This window comes from Onychomys torridus, chromosome 2, assembly GCF_903995425.1.
Source record: "Onychomys torridus chromosome 2, mOncTor1.1, whole genome shotgun sequence".
Taxonomy (NCBI): Eukaryota; Metazoa; Chordata; class Mammalia; order Rodentia; family Cricetidae; genus Onychomys; species Onychomys torridus.
In genome coordinates, this window is record NC_050444.1 from 162,461,120 (window position 1) to 162,480,816 (window position 19,697).

Below are 19,697 nucleotides of genomic sequence, written 5' to 3' on the forward strand. Positions count from 1 at the left end.
CTTGTGGGGAGTCCATGTGCTGAATCTTGCTCTTTGTTGCTGCAGTACTGAGCACCTGAAAACTTCCCTGCGCTCAACCTCTGTGAGTTAAGATCAAGGCCGACTCACACTAAGTAATGAAAACTTACTTCCCTTCAGCTACTAAAGGCAAAACACCCTGTGTTCTTAGATTTGCAGGGATTTGGGCTGTGCAATGGAATCAGTAGGTTATCAATCTTTAAGACCCACAGGTGTAAATACACTAGCATTCCATGTATAATCGTGGCAGTCTGTGGATGACCAGATACCTTGTCTGGGTGCCACAGGCCCTGTGACTGACCACAGAACCACAGGCTGGGTACCCTAAGGTTCCTGAAGAAACAAGCTTCCCTGCATGAGACCAGCCATTCCCCTGAAACATGCAGTTGAGCACCAACCATGAGACATACATGGCCCGTACTCACCGCTGTCAGCAAACATCACCAATGCCTTCAAACACAGCTCTGACAAAGCTTTCCTAATCTAGCTCAGAAGAGAAGCAGGTATGTAAATTCAAGCATGTGAACATCAAGTCTGCCTATGAGAATTACGGTTTTTCAGTTGTAACAATCAAACTAGCTCGAGCTCCCCATTGGCAACCCGAAAGCCTAACTGGTTCCTTGTGAACTAGTGTTATCCATAAACCATCACCAGCTGTAGTGACTCGGGGTAATTATCATGATGGATCCCTGAGCTCATCACACCAGCTATGCATGCGTCCTGCACCGCCTCAGCAGCCTACCCTGCACAGGGAGAGTAACAGCCACCATGGTCTTGCACGATGGGGAGATGAGGTGATTTCTACAGAGCACTTACACCAGCCGGCCGGAGCAGACACTGTAAATACTATGTCTGCCTTCTGTTGTCATCAGAGGAAGGAACACATGACTGGAAAGGCATGAGACTTAAGGCCTTGCTGGCTCCGGCTCCATATTTTGATGTCTAGATTTTGCTGCTTTAACAGTCAGACTGTAAAATACAAGCTCATCCCACAGAAGCTTCAGGAATTATTTGGATAATTTTATTAAATTGGCATAAATTAATAGCATTATACACGTGTATACACATACAAACATCTAGGACCCAGGGAATTCTTCTCAGGGCTCAAATGAGGACCAAGACACTGGAAAATGCCTTTCTTCCAGGGCAGGAATGGAGACACGTGGCAAAACCTGTTGTGAGAGTTGATGCTGAGCTAACACCAAGACCCCCAGGGGATCACAGGAAGCAGCTCTGGCTGACACCACACATGCTCATGGCTTGCTTATGCAATGAAGAGTATTCTCCACTTTTACGCATACATTGTTTATTGTTTTTACTCAAAAAAGATATCCAATGAAAAGATTAATAACCATTAAGAACAAGCAAATTCGCAATTAGTTACAAACAAATTGCAATTTGATTAAAATTTACCACTTTATGAATTATAATGATATTTCATTTAATTCATTCACACAACATCTTGTTTCCTTAAATTTTGACCTGTGACCCAAGAAAAAAAAAGCTTTGGGGAAAGAGTTATGTAAACATTGAAGTCTACAATACATACTTTTGTTACCAATTCTATAGTCATTAATACAAAAGTTAGTAAGCTTGAACAACAGTTTCTACTGGGTCTGGCCCCCATGGGGGGTAGCAATCTCTGCTGGACCTGCCCGAGCAGCAGGGACACTGAGTGCATTGATGGCATCCCCAGCAGAGGGAGACTTGGTTAGGGGCTTTACAGCCTGACTTTACAGCACCAGTTTCAAATCAAGCCTGGATAATACATACCCCGTAAGATGTGACTAAGGCAGAGAAATAAGGAAACAAGTACCCAGAACCAACAGGAAAGGGCCCATCTCACCAGAGCATATCAGGCCTGATGTATGTGTCCATGCAGAATGATCCTGGTAGAGCCAATACCATAACCCTTCACTGGAGAAGGCCAGCCTGACCCACGCAGGCCTCTGACATCATATAACTACCAGGGTGGAGTAGACTATGAGAAGTCTCTATTCACACAGCAGAAACATTTATGTGGAAGTGCATAATACCAGAAAATGCTAAGCGTCTCATAGGCAGCATTTGAGAATGCTTCTGACACCTTCCAATCGGCCTGCCATCCAGAAAACCATTCTTTTAGAGAAGAAGTCGAAGCCACAGAGCTGGAGCACAGGGCCAGCAGTCGTCACCACCTTCTCCTAACTGTCCTAATGACAGTACATTTATCAACAGCTATGAACGGACCGAGAAAAGTGTCCCTAAAGCCAAACAAAGCAACAGAAAAACACTCTGTTAGCCTGCTGTATGTAACACTCATGAGGCTGCTGCAGACTTCCTTCCCTGCTGTGACTTGCTGGGCTCTGCGTGCTGTGGATCCCACAGTCATCTGAAGTTGAGTCTCAGGCATCTCTAGTCTAGAGCACCGGGTAGTGAGTGGACAAACGGACAGAACTACAGTCCCCGAAGGCTGGGGTCACTGAGGTCTCTGAAGGGCAGTTTCTCAGTCCGCAGGCCCCAAACACTTACCCCGTTCCAGGGCAAACAAAAGGCAGTGCCATTCCGGCCTCTTGTCGGCATGGAGACCTCTTTGTGTAAGTTTGGCAGGAGAAAAAGTTAACTGTCAGACTGAGCATTTAAGCACATACATATCCAGAGTAACAATAACATAATTTAAAAAACTTTTCACATTTATTTTATAACAACAACAACAACAACAACAACAACAACAAAAAAAAAAACTTAAAAAAAAATACTAATGGCTGAGTAAGCGGCTCTTTTAGCATGCAAGGCTTAGTCTGAATTCTCCAGAGTAAGCCCTGTTCAGGCAGACAGATCTTACAGAAGGAGTTTCTGTGAGAGGCCGACATCAACAGGAAGTGCATGGACAAGAACGGGGCCAAACAACCAATCCATGATTCCCACATTTACTAGAGAAGGATGCACTCTAATATTTTGTGAGAAAGGTGGAATGTTTTATCATAATCAGAAAGGGAAGCACCATGCTATACAAAGCCTAGATCAATGTGTTAAATCCATGGAAAACATCATGTGAACTACACAACCTGTGGACAGAATTCAAGTATTCTAATGGGAAAATGACTTTGCAACAACAGAACAAAGGAAGCTAAGGCTGGGGACTCACTCTACCTGTAACTTACTCAGAGTGACTTCTGAAATCAAGTTGTATCAGACACATACCTCTTCAGAGGCAATCTGCTGTCTTCAGAAGACAGCTAAGCTAGAGAAGGCTTCTCAATGGCGGTTTTATTATCAGGAACAAGAGACTATGCAAATGCCTGCTTTGGGAAAATATCATCCATTAAAGACCAAGAAGGGAGGGCTGGGGATACAGGTCAGCCGTAGAGAGCGCCAGACTAGAGTGAGCAAGGCCCTGGGTTTGATCCCAGTGCTACCAAACATGGAACGAAACAAAAGCAAGAAAAAAATTTTAATGTTGATGACTTTCATTTAAGAGTTAGAGTTTAGTGAAGTCACACAGACATCTCTGTGCCCCACATGACCTGGAAAGTGTGACAGACATCTTCACAGGTGTTCAACTGGTGTCTTCAGCTGGGTGCTGTTCATGGGCCTCTGAAGTGCCACCTGAACCTCTGTCTTCACAGGCGACATAACTCTCCAAAAGAGAACAAAGGCAAGTGTGTTATGTGACTGGCTTTGTCGGCTTGACACAAACCTAGACAGATCTGGGAAGAGAGACTCTCAACAGAGAAAATGCCTCCATCAAACTGGCCTGTAGGCAAGTCTGTGGTGCACTTTCTTGATTAATGATTTATGGACAGGGCCTAGCTCACTGTGGGTGGTGCCACCCCTGGCTGGTAGTCCTGGGTGCTGTAAGAAAGCAGACTGAGCAAGCCGTGGGGTTTGCTTACTGAGTAAGCAGTGTTCCTCCACGGCCTCTGCATCAGCTCCTGCCTTGAGTTCCTGCCCTGACTTCCCTGTAGACTGTATCATCTGTGAGGTGAAATAAGTCCTTTCTTCCCTGAGTGGTTTGGTTATGGTGCTTCATTCACAATAGAAACCTAACTAAAACAGAAGGCAGAGAAAAGAACTGCAGGAAGAGGTAAGAGGACACCTTCAAGAAACCAACAACAAGTTCTGTACCCAAAAGAGACAAAACAGAAAAACAACATCAAAACCTCTCGGGAGGAATTCAAAGGGAAATCTGGGGAAAGTGAGAACTGAGATCATGAAGAGAACGGACAGTCATCCAGAAGGAAAAGACAGACGGTGGAGCAGCATTTAAAGTTTATGTGGTCCGAGAGGACTACACAGCCGCAGAGGAAGCAGAGGGAGGGAAAGGAAGGAAGAGGATGTACTGGAAAACACAAAGCTGAAAATCTTCTGGATTTAGTAAAGACATGATACAGCATCCAAGAATCTCAGTGGCCTCCAAGGGGGATCAGCTCAGAGGCACACACCCCGACACATTATAACCAAACAGTCAAGCCAAGCAGGAGAGGATGCTCCACACACAAGGGATTCTTAGCAAGATGGTCAGCAGATGCCTCAGCAGAAACCCCGGAGGCCAGAAGGCAGCAGCTGATACAGCCAAACAAGGCTGGGGAAGGGGGTGTGGTCTTCACCATATCTGCAGTAGAAGAAATGCTGAAGTGGGGGGGGCTGGAGAGATGAAATGGCTCAGTGGTTAAGAGCGCCGGCTGCTGCAGCAGAGGAGCTGGGGTTAGATCCCAGCTCACACACGTCAACTCACAACCACCCCTAACTTCAATTCTAGAGGATCTGGTGCCCTCTTCCTCCCTCTGACGGTACCAGGAATGCATGTGAGTGCACAGACATATGCAGGTGAAACATCCACACACATAAAATAAAACACTTGGAAAGAAAAGAAAGGATCTGACAAAGGAAAGTCTGCAGACTGATTCAGAAGGATAGTAGTTCAAAGCCCTGGCTTGCCAGTCCGTTACATAGTTTAAGAGATTAATGCGTAAGATTGACTGGAGTTTGTGTTTCTGGGCTCTCGGTGTACCAACAACAGAAAGGAAATGGTTATGGAGCTCCAGCAGGGGGAGATAACTTCCTTCGGTGTGGGCCTTTCTTATACTCAGAATTTGGATTTCCAAGCGGGGATGAGCAGTTGACCTGTGTCTCTCTGATAGCTCCCTCAGCTGGTCCCACTTCAGGGTAGTGTGACCACGATGAACATTGGGACTGGTGAAAGAGGGCTATTTCATCACGGTGTGGAGTGCTGGCTGATAAATGTAAGAACTCTGACTACTCACAAGAGTGAACAGTCTCTTTAGGATGGGGCTGGTTGAAACTCCCCACAGAAAAGGGGGTAGGGAGAGTCACTAGACCCTCACTTTAGACTCCAGCTTCTGCTCCCAGTTCTCTGTAATTTCACCTCAGGTGTCCTGTGCTCCAAGGAGGTGATGGGAGTCTACAGTGTGCAGAAGGCACTGACAAGGCTGGGCGTGGAGGAGTCCTCCTGTGAAGCTATGCTATCAAGTTATCATTCATACTGGATGAGATGTTTTTGTGATGTGGCTGTTCTGGGGCCACTCATGCTCTGTATGTAAGCTAATATCAACTCCCTGGATTCCAAGTCGGCTTTTCCTTCAACAGTACTATGGTGAATAGATGTTTGTTATGCCTCTCTAAGGAACTTTACAGTGTTGAAAACCTAGTACACACTGTACTAATTATCTCACAAGTACGTACTGTGCTGTCCAAACACAAAGGTCACTGTGGAGGTGAAGAGCACCTGTCACCTGGCATACAACAGTCGCTGTATGAGTGATTAGTGCTTACTTGGAGGCGCCTTCTTGAGGGGCAGTGTGGCTGTGGCTCCAGGACAGCACCTTGGCCAGCTCCTCCTCCTGTGCAGGGGAGAACCTGGGCTGCTGCTGCTCCATGCTGCTGAGCTTTTCCAGGTCTTCTCTCAGCACCTCTTCTCCCCTAAACACAGCAAAGGCCTCTGAGAACAGTCTCCTCTCCCAGAGCGAGGCACTGTTCTGTTGACTTGTGACATAATCAAGTCATCGGCCACACTGACACAGCAGACCTCTGCTTCTCGGTGGGAAACAAAGTATGACGTTTAAATGAAGCATTTCCTTCAGGCCTCCTCTGCCAGGGGCAAAGGGAACCCCTTGACCACATGCCCCTGGAAGCACAGCTCATGTGCTCTTGCCTCTGTGGTTTGGTGAACAGCGTGTTTGTTCTGCAGGGATTGGCGCATGTGCAGCTGCAAGCTTTCCTTCAAGAATCACCTGTTGCTTGAATTTAAATGAATAATACATCTGTAAACACACTTTTCCTATGATGTGTATAAAACACTAAAAATCACTTTATATTGAAAAAACACATTAGAAACAAACAAACAAACAAGAGCCAGTGACATGGCTCAGAAGGAAGGGGCGCTCTGGCCCTGTCTGACGACCAGTGCTGTCCTCTGATGCACACACCACAGCAGTGAGGGTGCTCCCCTCTCACCAAGTCTAATGCCTGCGTCTGACTCCCAGGACACACATGGTAGACAGAGGTCAGGTTTCCACATGTGTGTCACAGCACACTCACACATGTACACAACAAAATAAATAGACTGTAATGGAAATTGTTTTGAACTACAGAAACCAATCAACCAAGCATACAGGAGGTTTTCAGAAGAGCTTTCATACCTGCTGGGCACCTGGTATGTCATGAGAACACTCTCTGGCGTCTGTTCTATCATTCTCCAGATGGACTCTTCAGTCACCCCGGGAAAGGCTTCATTCCTCTGTCTGTCCTGGGACCTCTGTCCATTTTCAGAAATTTCACAATAGTCGCTGCTACTCAAGTACATACTGCCATTACTGCTCCCTATCAAAGATCAGCAAAACACCTGTCAGAAGTTTAATTGCCAAAGAGTTCAAACTCTGGCAATCATCTGCCCATGCCAGCAGAGCAGTGACAGTTTCTAAAGACATTAACCAGACCCTTACCAAATGGCTCATAACATTACTGACCATAGGCCCAGACCAGAAACAGCCCAATAACCATCTACACAATGTACTCCTCTTGAGCAACAGAAAGGAACAGACGACCAATTACATATAACAAGGATGAATCTCAACAGCATTATTCTTTTAACACCAAAAGCCCTCACACTGTCTTTCTTGGGAGGATATGAAGCTACAGAAGCTGCAGTGGCAGAAAGCACACCATCGGCACGCCAGGGCAGAGGACCAGCACAGTGGTCAACTGTCAGTCTGAATATAAAACACCCCCACAGGCACACGTCTGAGCACTTGGTCTCAGGCTTGTGGCACTGTTCTGAGAAGAGGTGCAACCTCTGAGGCAGGGTACATAAGGTGAGTCACTGGGTGTGTGTGTAGGATTCTGAAGGCTGTAACTCAGTCCCACTCCAGGTCTGAGCTCTGTGTTTCCTGTCTGCTGTGCCAAGGTCTCACCTCCATTCCTTCCCGGCCACGATGCACTGGACCCTCTGGACCAAAAGCCTAAACAAATCCTCCCTCCTCTAAGTTGCTGCATCAGACATCCTGTCACAGCAATGAGCAAAGTAACACAGACACGAGCCGCTACAGAAGAACCTTCTAGAGCAACAGGAACATTCTGAGTGGTGACTGTAACAGTTATACCAGGAATATTACACACACACACACACACACACACACACACACACACACACACACACAGGAATATTCAAGTGGTGACTGTAACAGTTATACCAGGAATACTATATATACAGGAATATTACACACACACACACCACACAGAGGAATATTCAAGTGGTGATTGTAACAGTTATACTAATGCCAATTTTGTCAAATATAAGTATGCCCCCAAGAAAGCCTATAAGAAGGGAACAAAAACCCAAAACTTTCCTCATTCATTAGTGTCTAGTGTCGAAGTTAGAAGGCGCAGTGATCTGGTAATAATGTGAAAGCTGTTTTTCCTGGTCACTACCTGAGGCAGCTGCAGACAGAGACTCCTGATGTACTGATTCGGTGGCCAGTTCCCCGGTGGCACAGTGACTGCTCCTACTGCCACTGTCACCTGCATTACAGTGCTGGAAGGAGGACACAAAGGCACTTTAACACCCTGAGAATTGGTTAGCAGCAGATCTCTGACTTTACATATTGAATAGAATGAGACTCTTATGCCTGACCGAGAATGTGGTTAAAATTTCTTTGGTACTCCTGCATTCCAAACACTGGCTGCATGCCAGGTACCATACAAGTGTGGGCTTTTGTTCGTTTCTGTCATCTGGCAAGCATGCCTGGACATTTTATATGTTCTAAGCACAGTGTGTCAAACTCTAGGAGCAAACAAAGTCCAGTCTTGTGAAAAGAAAGATGCACAGGGGAAGCAGCACATAAATACTGCATCATCCAATCTTGGCATATGCTACGAGGCCACCGTCTTCCCAGCTTTCTCATAAACAAACGCAAGCTGAGTCAAATGCCCCTCTTAAGCGAGCCCATCTAACTGGTGACAGAGCTCTGATGTGGAAGTCTTCACATTTGTTTGATTAGGTCGGCAAGCTGGCTCAGTGGGTAAAGGTACCCTATGGCCAAGCTCCATGACCTGAGTATGATCCTAAGACCCACATGGCGTAAGGACAGAACCAATTCCCCAGAGTTGTCCTTTGACCTCCACATGTACACTGCGGCAATTAGTACCCACTCCACCCCTCACCAAAATAAATAAATGTACTTAAGTTAAAAATATGTATTATGTTGTATACAGGTGTACAAGTATCTGTAGAGGCCAGACAAGGACTTGGGGTCCTTGGGAGCTGGAGTTCCAGGAGTTTGCTAGACAGCTTATGTTTCGGGCTCTGCATTGCCCTCATGATGCACAGTAGACACTCTTAGCCCCTGAACCATTATCCAGCTGCTGGGATGCTGTCTTTTTTCCTAGCTCCCAAGCTTTAGTCACTCAGGCTGTCAAGTGAGTGAAGGGATTGGGGAGACAGCTCAGAGTGCTCCCAATGTTCTTACAGAGGACCCGGGTTCAGTTCCCAGCACCCACATGGCTGCTCACAACTGTCTGTTAACTCCAGCTCCAGGGCATCCAGCTGCCTCTTCTGGCTTCTGAGGGCACTGCATGCACCTTGTGCATACAACATGCATGCTGACAAAATACTCAAATATATAAAATAAAACACTGGTTCTACACCTCAACACAGGAAGGACAGATTCTGAAGATTAGTCTGGTAAATAAATCTGGAAATGCCTTTTAAAGTAGAGTTTGTCAAGTTAAAGGAAATTTACCTAAAATTTTTTAATTTTGACAATGACGTGTAAACATGGCAGGATAAGCTGCCCACTTTCTGATGATGCCAAACAGTGACTCCAACTCATCTGTGTAAACACAGAAAAGCAGGAATTCTATACCTCTAAAGAGGAAGCATCATATTTTAAGAGCTGAGGGACAGGATGTCTATTGTGAGACCATGCCTCCTAAAAATGTCAGGGAAGCTATGCCCATAAAGTCTCAACAATATGGCTGCCTATACAAGACCTGAACAAGGACAACACCAATGGACATGTCAACATGGAAAGAGGAAAAAAAAGCCACAGGGCCCCAACCTTAGACAAAGAACATAAGGAACTAGTTATGCCAAGCATGGGAGACAGTCTTCCCTAGGGTTACCCAACACCAAGTAGTGAGCCCTGAAATCATAAATAGGAGTAACACTATACAGACTTAGCATACTGAATTTACATATTTAGAATATATGTGCTTTGTATGTCTCTACTTAGGGGCACACATGCACACACACACACACACACACACACACACACACACACACACACACACACACACACACACGCGCGCGCACGCACCCCTATTAACAACAATATAAAAACAAAAAGGCCATAACTTTGAGGAGAGTAAGGGATCCATGGGAGGACCTGAAGGAGGAAGAGGAAAGGGATAATGATATATTTTAACTAAGAAATTTAAAAGTAGGAATTCTAAATTCATATCCTGCCACATGGCTTATTTCTCTTACTAGGCCACAACTCCAGCTGTAATTTATAATATAATTTATAATATAATTTATAAGGAATGAACACATTAAGTTTAATTCCTGGATACCAAATTTTGAAAGGTATAGGAAACCCAGAATTTGTGAAAATCATCCCCAAGCATCAAGAACAGAAGACTCCGTTTCTGTTCTACAAGTAGCCAGGGACACACTCTCACTTACACAGAACACGGCTTAATCTTAATCTTAGTCTTAATCACAGCTGTGAGGCAGGCCACCTACTGGGGACCAGGCAGTCAGTGCTGAGCCTCCCCCCCCCCCCCACTGCCCCCAAGACAAGGTTTCTCTATGTAATAGTCCTGGCTGTCCTGGAACTCACTCTGTAGACCAGGCTGGCCTTGAACTCACAGGGATCTGCCTGCCTCTGCCTCCCTGAAGGCTAGGATTAAAGGCGTGTGTCAACACCGCCTGGCAGTGCTTAACCTTTGACTTGGTAAGAGAACCCAGATTTTCTCACTCACTCAGGTATTAGCAGCACCACTTACACACTCAGCCTCTGGGCCAACACCTCTTCTCACTGGATCTGGAGATTCAGATGATGGTGCAGGCATTTCTTCCTGGAGTAAATTTAACTGTAATGGTGAACTGCTCCTTGAACTAATAAATGGATGCTCTTCACCATGTGTCTCCCAGTTCTCCTCCGTTCTCTTGCGGCCATGGTCTGAAGAAGCTGGTTCCAGGTTTGGAGCCATTGCTGGCTCTACGGGTGTCATTTCAGAAGAACCTGCAGCCCCCAGGAATGGGTTTGGGGAGAACGGCGGTGACCACAGAGGAAAGATGGGGGAGTTGTGCAGGAAGATGGTCATGAACGTATCCAAGTAAGCAGAAGGGAGAGCTGAAACAGACTGCTGTCCAGCGGACAGAGGTGGACATTCAGCTGCAGCTCCCCAGCCTGCAGAGTCCCCTACTCCCAGAGAGGCCACATCTTGGAGGGGAAGAGATGAAAGGAGATAAGGGGCCTGGCTAGGAGCTACCAGAGGGAAAGCTAGGCTTGCAGCATGAGGAGAGGGGACAATAGGAGGGATCCAGGGCTGTACATCCGGAAGGAGTCCTCTGACATGGGAACAGAAGTCAGCCGTGGGGCTGCTGGTGTCCAAAGGCCCTGGCAACTTCTTCCGCTTGTGCTTCTGTCTCTCACTTCCAGCACATCTGGCCTGCTCAGAAGGAGAGCCTGATGAAGCGATAAAGACAGAGGCATATTACAGAAAAGTAACAACCAAGAGAAAGTCACTGTCAGTGATTCTAAATACCTTCTAATGAGTTATATATTAGCCAATAGTAACTACTCTAAAAAAAGCAAAAAGTTGTTCTAATTCAACAAAAATTCTAGGTAAAAATCTGTGCACTAAAATAAGCCAATCCTAACATCTTATAGGCTTCTTGTAAAAACTGTCCTCAGGCCCAGACTCTAGTAAGGTCCAGGTAAGCTATGGAGCAGGTGCCTGCCTGCCACATCTCAGTCTTCGGGACCAAGCCCTGTTCTTCACCTTCTCCCTGCACAGCCACAGGTGCCTTACCTGCAGCTCTGGCCAACTAAAGACTGAAAATACTCAGAAAGCAGACATGATCCCTCCAATTATAACAATATATACTGTATTAAGCATTAAATAAAAGGTCAGTTAAAGGACATGGAAGGCATGAGTACATCATGCACAAATACTATGCCCTTTGCTATGAAGGCCTTGAACGTCTGTGGATTTGGGTGCCAGTGTGTCAGGCAGTCCTTCCTGGAAGCAATCTTCCACTGACACAGAAAGACAGTTGTATATGATTTATAATAGTCCAAAGATGAAAGGGAAACGTCCTGAAAGGTAACTACCCTGAACACAGGAGAATGTGGCATTGTTTCGGCCTTCTGGCTGAAGATAGCAGCTGTAGGGTGAGGTCAGGATTTTTTCCCGGAAGCTGTCGACATAGTTCTGTTCTTCCTTCTGCGTGTGTGCAGAGAGGACAGCTGCTGTGAGCCCCACATGCTTAAATTCTTCTGCAGTCAAGGGAGATGGCTGTGTTTTCAGGGTCCATGGCTTACACACTAAGGCAACACCCTCTGCTGAGATCACAGAAAACAGATTTAATAATTAATGGCAATTATTTATTTTTTATTTTGTAACTGCCTTTCAATAAATTTCTACAAACATAATTGTTAGAATATAAAACCATCAGTAGAGAACAAAAATTCTTCTCACCTTTCTTTATACTTTCCATGTATATGCACTTTATGATTACAATACTATACGGACATTTATTTAGATCTTGCTATTATAAACATTTTCCATGTCCTTACATTTTTAGATTTTTGGTCAAAATTATTAATTTAGAAATAGAATTTAGGGGCTGGAGAGATGGCTCAGAGGTTAAGAGAACTGGCTGTTCTTCCAGAGGTCCTGAGTTCAATTCCCAGCACTCACATGGTGGCTCACAACCATCTATAATGAGATCTGATGCCTTCTTCTGGCCTGCAGACATACATGCAGGCAGATCACTGTATAGCTAATGAATAAATAAATCTTTAAAAAAAAAAAAAGAAATAGAATTTGGAACTTACTATGTAACCTACCTGTCCTGAATTTGTGATCCTCCTGTGCCAGTCTCCTGAGCACTGGGATTATAAGTGCCATCACATTTAGCTTTTGAATCTTTTTCTACTTGTTTCTTGAGGACAAAGTCTCTCTATGTAGGCTGCCCTGGAACTTTCTATACAGACCATGTCGTCCTTGAACTCACAGAGAACCACCTGCCTCTGCTTTTCGAGTTCCGGTATTAAAGGCGTGCACCACCATCCCTGGCTCAATTGGTTTTTTAAACAGGTAACATAGCTATGATTCAAACATCAAGTTTTAAAAATCAATTTAGTAGGTCCTCTCTGCCCTTCCACCGTCTACCCAGTTCTGTTTTCATTCTCCCACAGAAAACCGTTCGTCTTCCCCACCCTTCGACTTCCTTTATGCACAGATAGACAAGCACGAGTACAGAGGCTCATCTGCCCACCGACTTTCCTCCACAAACACTCGTCTACAGTTCACCCCACTTCCCACCCCATAGGGAGTTTAACAGGCCATCTCCTACACTTTCCATGCAGGAGAGCATCCACTTCATTCACACGTACATCTGCATGAACCTGTACACAGATTCTTCCCATGTACACTTGCATGCACCTGTACATGGATTCTTCCCATGTACACTTGCATGCACCTGTACATGGATTCTTCCCATGTACACTTGCATGCATCTGTACATGGATTCTGAGCTGTTTATAAGAAGTTACTACTTTCAAGAAGAGATCATGGTGGGTGCTGTGGCGGGTCTCCCAAGACCCTTCCTCCCTCTCAGGGCTACGCAGTACTGTGGTAGGTGGGCTAAGTCTGGGCCCATGCTACTTTCAGAAACAGGCTCTGAGCTGTTTCGAATCCACGTATCTGCTGTGGCCAGCAGAGTAGCAGGGACCAGACTGACTTTCTTGACTTAAACAATGAACACAGTGAAAGGAGTCTAATTAACTACCTCAGTGGTGGGGCTAGAGCTTCCACAGAGGTGCAGAGCAGTCTGCATAAGAGAGGATGGAGAGGTAGCCAGCCAGCCCTCAGGGTACTGGGGAGGGTTGGCCTTGAGTTCTAGGGAATGGCAGCTCAAGCTTAAAGAGCAAGCTTCTTTCATCAGCCAGATCAGAAAACCTCACCCTGGGCCAGCAAGATTGCTCAGTAGGTAGAGGTGTTGCCATGCAAGCCTGGTGACTTGAATTTGATCCCAGGAGTCCACAAAAAGGAAAGAACTGACCCCCAAACAGTCTTCCTCTGACTTGCACACACACAAATTATGCAAGAGCATACACACATGCACATATACACATTTTAAAAAGAAAAAAGAAAGTCTTGGCTTTCTGTGGCTGTGGATGATCAGTAGCAGGGGCGATCGGGCCTGGAGTGTGCAGAGCCAGTCCTGGCTTGACAGACTTTTAATGTGAGATCTGAAAGAACTAGTCTGTTTCCAGGAAAATCAACTGGGTCTCAAAATAAAGCTTGAAATGTTCTCAGGAATAGAAAACACTGTGACTTATTTAACATAACTGGCATCCAATAAAAAAACCACCAATCACACAGGTGTGGTGGCACATACCTTTAGTCTCAGCACTCAAGAGAAGGAAGCAGGAGAATCTCTGTGAGTTCAAGGCCAGCCTGGTGTACAGAGTGAGTTCCAAAACAGCCAGAGCTATACAGAGAAAATGAGTCACAAACTTCATCCCAACCCCAAAAAGATTACTTCTGAATTATCAGCAATTAGAGTTAATTGTCTGTTTTACTGAATCCTATAAATTTTAGTATGTTGTACTTTCAGTATTTATTTCAAAATATTTTAAAGTCCATTTTTGACTTTTTCTTTGATCCATGGACTATTTAGAAATGTGTTATTCATTTTCTAAATTTTTGGACTTGAAATAGTATTAATTTTTAACATAATTCACCCTAACCAGAAAGCACATTTTTACATATCATCAATCCTACCTCTGAGACTTACATTTCAGCAGAACATATTTTATATGTCAGCACAATTCTCAAGTGTGCTGGAAAAGAAACTGTACCACAGCAAGCTAACAGTGTCTGCTAAAGATTACTCAGGTCAAGATGGCCAGCAGGGTTACTTAGCTCAGCCACTTCTTATGCACATTTAAAAAAAGGATTTATTATTTTTAATCATGTACACCTATATATGTCTTGTGTCTCACACTCCATCTTAGCTAGTCCCTGGTACTATAATGGCGGCTGGAGAACAATTTCACGGCCTGCTTACCACTCACAGGCAAGTGACTCAGGAAGTTACTTCTTGAGGTTATGCCTTAGTTGTCACACATCAATACTAAAGGTCACAAGGAATGCCTTGTGATCGAATTTGTCAGACAGGAGGTCACTCCAGGTTGTAAACCTAGGCACTAAGCTTTCCAGAAAGCAGAGGCATGGAGATTGAAATGGAGTCAAGCTGGCGAGATCAGCTGTTGCTAACACGATTCCTCCAATAGTCCTGTGAGAGCAGACTATGTTCCCATTAACCAGGGACAGTTCTATCAGAACTGAGCCAGGCCTTTGGGACAAGTGCAGCTTCACATTGTCTATCTGGGCATTTTTGCGTGTGGGGTGGAGGATCTTGTTGGGGAGGTGTCTGTTGTTTTTGTGAGTACAGTCCATCACAGTGGGGAGGCAAGGCAGCGTTACTGTGAGGGAGCTCGGGAATACCCTTAAATCATGAGCCCAAAGTACCCCATTTCTCTCAGGTTGTGGGAGTCAGTAAGTCTGTCACTGCAATGAGAAAAGTAAACAGCACAGCTTCCAAGAATGAAGAAAGAGACCTTCCACGGCAACTACTCAACACACATGAGCCGATATGCCACAGAAGATTAGCAAAGGTGAGCTAGAGACAACCCCAAAACCCAATTTAAGAGATGTGTCACCATTACATCCATCAAGTCATTATGAAAAACCAGAAAGTCAAAGGACAGGAGGCAATGGAAACAGTAGAATAATTTATTGAGTGAGTATGCTGTAAAGGGCATGCTCTGTTTGAAGGGTTCGAGCAGGCCCAAGCATGGCAAACTTGACCTTTCACCCTTCTCCCCTTGCTAAAAACTGTTAGATGACATTCCTAAAGCTAGCCACCAAGGTCTAGTCCCTTATTTGGCCACGTCCTCCCCCTGAGGCTGGCTACCAAGGTCCAGCTATCAAAGTATTGAAGTCCAGCAATCAAGAGCCCCCTTGTGACTACCCTAATTAACATATCCAATCAAAATCAACCACCTCATCCTAACACAGGGTTTCCCTTTTTACCTTTATAAACTCACTTGCCTATGGGGCACGTCTGTCTCCTCTCTATCCAGAGGCAGTCCTTTGTCTCTTCTGGGCAAGCATCTCTCTCCCCCTCTCCCTTTGCCCTCTTCTGCCTTCTCCTTCATCCTTCACTCCCTGTCTTTGTTTTTATTCCTGCCCTTTGTTCCTCTGGGGCAAAGAAATCTGTGTGCTGAGAAGTTGATGTCTGGGTGCATCCTGTACCAACTCTGAGGGAGCCAACTCTTCCCTTTCACTGCTGACTTAGCAAGTTAACACAAAAATGAGAACATATGTGTGACTCATCTAGTTGCCAGTATACATTCAACATGTGAAAGACACTTTTTAAAAAAACATCAGTTGAAAAGGGCTAGAGAGTTAGCTCAGAGGTTAACAGCACTGGCTGTTCTTGTAGAGGACCCAGGTTTGGTTCCCAGCACCCACACGGTGGCTTACAACCACTTCTAACTCCAGTCTCAGGGGATATGGCACCCTCTTCTATCCTCTGTGGGCACCAGGCACACACATGGTGTGCGCGCACGTGTGTGTGTGTGTGTGTGTGTGTGTGTGTGTGTGTGTGTGTGTGTGCGCGTGCGTGCGTATGTATGTATGCATGAAGGCAAAACATCCATACATATAAAATACATCTCTTGGGGAAAAAAAATCAGCCACACTATGACCTGATGTGGTCCATAGAGAACTGCATTAATAATGGTGAACACACAGAACTTCAGCACCACTGTCCCCAGCAGCTCTAAGGGCTCCACATACATCAACTGATCCTATTAACACACAGTGTACTTAAGAAATACAGTCTGTAATATATAACCATACAAACATGGGGACATTTCTTAATTAGGTTTGATGAATAAAAGACATTGGTTAAGACACAGAAGTTATAACTAAGCAGGTGGTATTAATAATGGTTTCTTTTGTCAACAAAAGGCAAAAGTGGTACCTGAGTGCGGGACATGGCCAGGGGTGCTGCTGCAGCTTATGCCAGACCCCATGCTCAGTGCAGCAGTGGACAGGGTCCACGAGACACCTCCCTCAGCGTCTGTGGATGGTCCAGTTGTTGGCGTTTCTGGTTTAGGTATGTTCAGCATCTGTTCAGTATCTGGTGATATATGAGAAACTGACAGTGAAAAATCCTAAATGGAAGCTTACAGAAGTCACTGACAAATTACAGCCATTAGCCGCACAGAGATAAGGTGACACCAGTATACTGTGATCCACCATATAAACAAACTGAAAGGAAAAAAACGACATGATTATCTCATTAGATGCTTAAAAAGCCTTTCACAAAATCCAACACCCCTTCATGATACAAGTATTGGAGAGATAAGGGATATAAGGAACATACCTAAACATAATAAAAGCAGTATACAGAAAGCCAATTGCCAACATCAAATTAAATGGAGAGAAACTCAAAGCAATTCCACTAAAATCAAGAACAAGACAAGGCTGTCCACTCTCCATACCTATTTAATACAGTACTTGAAGTCTTTGCTATGGCAATAAGACAACTGAAGGAGATTAAGGGAACAAAAATTGGAAAGGAAGAAGTCAAAGTATCATTATTTGCAGATGACATGATAGCATACATAAGTGACCCCCAAAATTCTACCAAGGAACTTCTATAGTTAAGGAACACCTTTAGTCAAGTGGATGGATACAAGATTAACCTCAAAAAATCAGTAAATGATAAATGGGCTGAGGAAAAAATCAGGGAAACAACAACCTTCACAATAGTCACAAAAATGTAAAATATCTTAGGGTAACTCTAACTAAACAAGTGAAAGACCTGTATGATTAAAAACTTCAAGTCTTTGAAGAAAAAGATTAAAGAAGATATCAGAAAACAGAAGGACCTCCCATGCTTATGCAGAACGACCTGCAGGATTAACATAGTAAAAATGGCCACCCTACCAAAAGTGATCTAGAGATCTAGAGTCAATGCATACCCCATTAAAATCCTAACATAATTCTTCACAGACCTTGAAAGAACAATACTCAACTACATATGGAAAAACAAAAAACCCAGTACAGCTAAAACAATCCTGTACAATAAAGGAACTTGTGAAGGAACCAACATCTTTGACTTCAAGCTCTACTACATACAGAGATATAGTAATAAAAACAGCATGATATTGACATAAAAACAGACAAGTGGATCAATAGAATTGAACTGAAGATGTAAATACACACACCTATGGACACTTGATTTTCAACAAAGAAGCCAAAATTATAAACAGAAAAGAGAAAGCTCCTTCAACAAATGGTGCTGGTATAACTGGATGTTGGCATGCAGAAGAATGCAAACAGAACCACATATATCACCCTGAACAAAACTCAAGTCCAAGTGGATAAAAGACCTCAACATAAATCCTGGTACACTGAATGTGATAGAAGAGAAAGTGGAGAATAACCTCAAATGCATCAACACAGGAGATATCTGAACAGGATACCAATAGCACAGGCATTAAGACCAACAATTAATAAATTGGAACCTCATGAAACTGAAAAGCTTCTGTAAGGCAAAGAACACCATCAATAGGACAAAACAATAGCCCACAGAGTGGGAAAAGATCTTTACCAAACCCATATCTGACAGAGGGCTGATTTCCAATATATATATATATATATATATAAAGAAACTAGATATTTAAAAACTAAATAATCCAATTAAAAATGGGGTACACATATAAACAGAATCCTGGACAGAAGAATCTCAAATGACTGAGAGTCACTTAAAGAAGTGTTCAACATCCTTAGCCATCAGGGAAATGCAAATCCAAATGACTCTGAGATTCCATCTTACAGCTGTCAGAATAGCTAAGATCAAAAACACAAGTGACAGCTCATGCTGGAGAGGATGTGGAGTAAGGGGAACACTCCACTGCTGATGGGAGTGCACACTGTGCAGACACTTTGGAAGTCAGTGTGGCAGTTTCTCAGAAAACTGGGAATCGATCTACCACAGGATCCAGCTAGGGGCTAAAGAGATGGCTCATGGCACTGAGACACCTCAGCAGTTAAGAGTGTTGGCTGCTCTTCCAGAGAGTCTAAGTTCAATTCCCAGCACCCACAGTGGCTCACAACTGTTTATAATGGAATCTGATGTCATCTTCTGGTGTGCAGAGATACATGTAAACATAACTTGTATATATAAAATATATAAGTAAATACATCTTTATTTTTTTAAGATACAAGTTCTTTTAATTTATTTATCTATCTATTTATTATGTATGTATGTATGTATGTATGTATGTATGTATCTATCTATCTATCTATCTATCTATCTATCTATTTATTTATTATGTATACACTCGCCAGAAGAGGGCACCAGATCTCACCACAGGTGGTTGTGAGCCACCATGTGGTTGCTGGGAATTGAACTCAGGACCTCTGGAAGAGTAGTCAGTTCTCTTAACCTCTGAGCCATCTCTCCAGCCTGTAAATACATCTTTAAAAAGGAAAAAGAAAAGACACAGCTATACCACTCTTGGACATGAACTCAAAGGGTGTCCAATCATACCACAAGGACACTTGCTCAACTATGTCCACAGCAGCATTTTTCATAATAGCCAAAACCTAAGAACAATCTAGATGTCTCTCAACCAAGAAATGGCTAAAGAAAATGTGGTACATTTACAGAATGGAGTATTACTCAGCTGTTAAAAACAATGACATCATGAAATTTGCAGGCAAATGGGAAAAATCATCCTGCGTGAGGTAACCCAGACCCAGAAAGACAAACACGGTACGTACTCACTCATAAGTGGATATTAGCTGTAAAATAAAGGATAACCATGCTACAATCCACAGGCCCAGAGAGACTAGGTAAC

The 19,697-nt window shown here is 44.1% G+C and overlaps 1 protein-coding gene across 5 annotated transcripts in view; it reads right to left on the reverse strand.

Moving 5' to 3' along the window:
• Window positions 1–1,017: 1,017 nt before the first annotated feature.
• Per3 (period circadian regulator 3) overlaps window positions 1,018–19,697 on the reverse strand; it is a 60,940-nt gene continuing 42,260 nt past the window's right edge. The window contains exons 15-21 of one of the 5 annotated variants that reach the window (XM_036177885.1): window positions 16,808–16,966; window positions 11,859–12,089; window positions 10,525–11,210; window positions 7,948–8,050; window positions 6,660–6,840; window positions 5,794–5,940; window positions 1,018–2,588 (exon numbers count right to left, since the gene is read on the reverse strand). In XM_036177885.1, the coding sequence (XP_036033778.1) occupies window positions 2,504–2,588; window positions 5,794–5,940; window positions 6,660–6,840; window positions 7,948–8,050; window positions 10,525–11,210; window positions 11,859–12,089; window positions 16,808–16,966 (1,592 nt within the window). In that variant the 3' untranslated portion in view covers window positions 1,018–2,503. Of the gene's footprint in view, window positions 2,589–2,708; window positions 3,645–5,793; window positions 5,941–6,659; window positions 6,841–7,947; window positions 8,051–10,524; window positions 11,211–11,858; window positions 12,090–16,807; window positions 16,967–19,697 lie in introns of those variants that run through there. The other 4 variants (XM_036177884.1, XM_036177883.1, XM_036177887.1 and 1 more) reach the window with 4 other exon arrangements.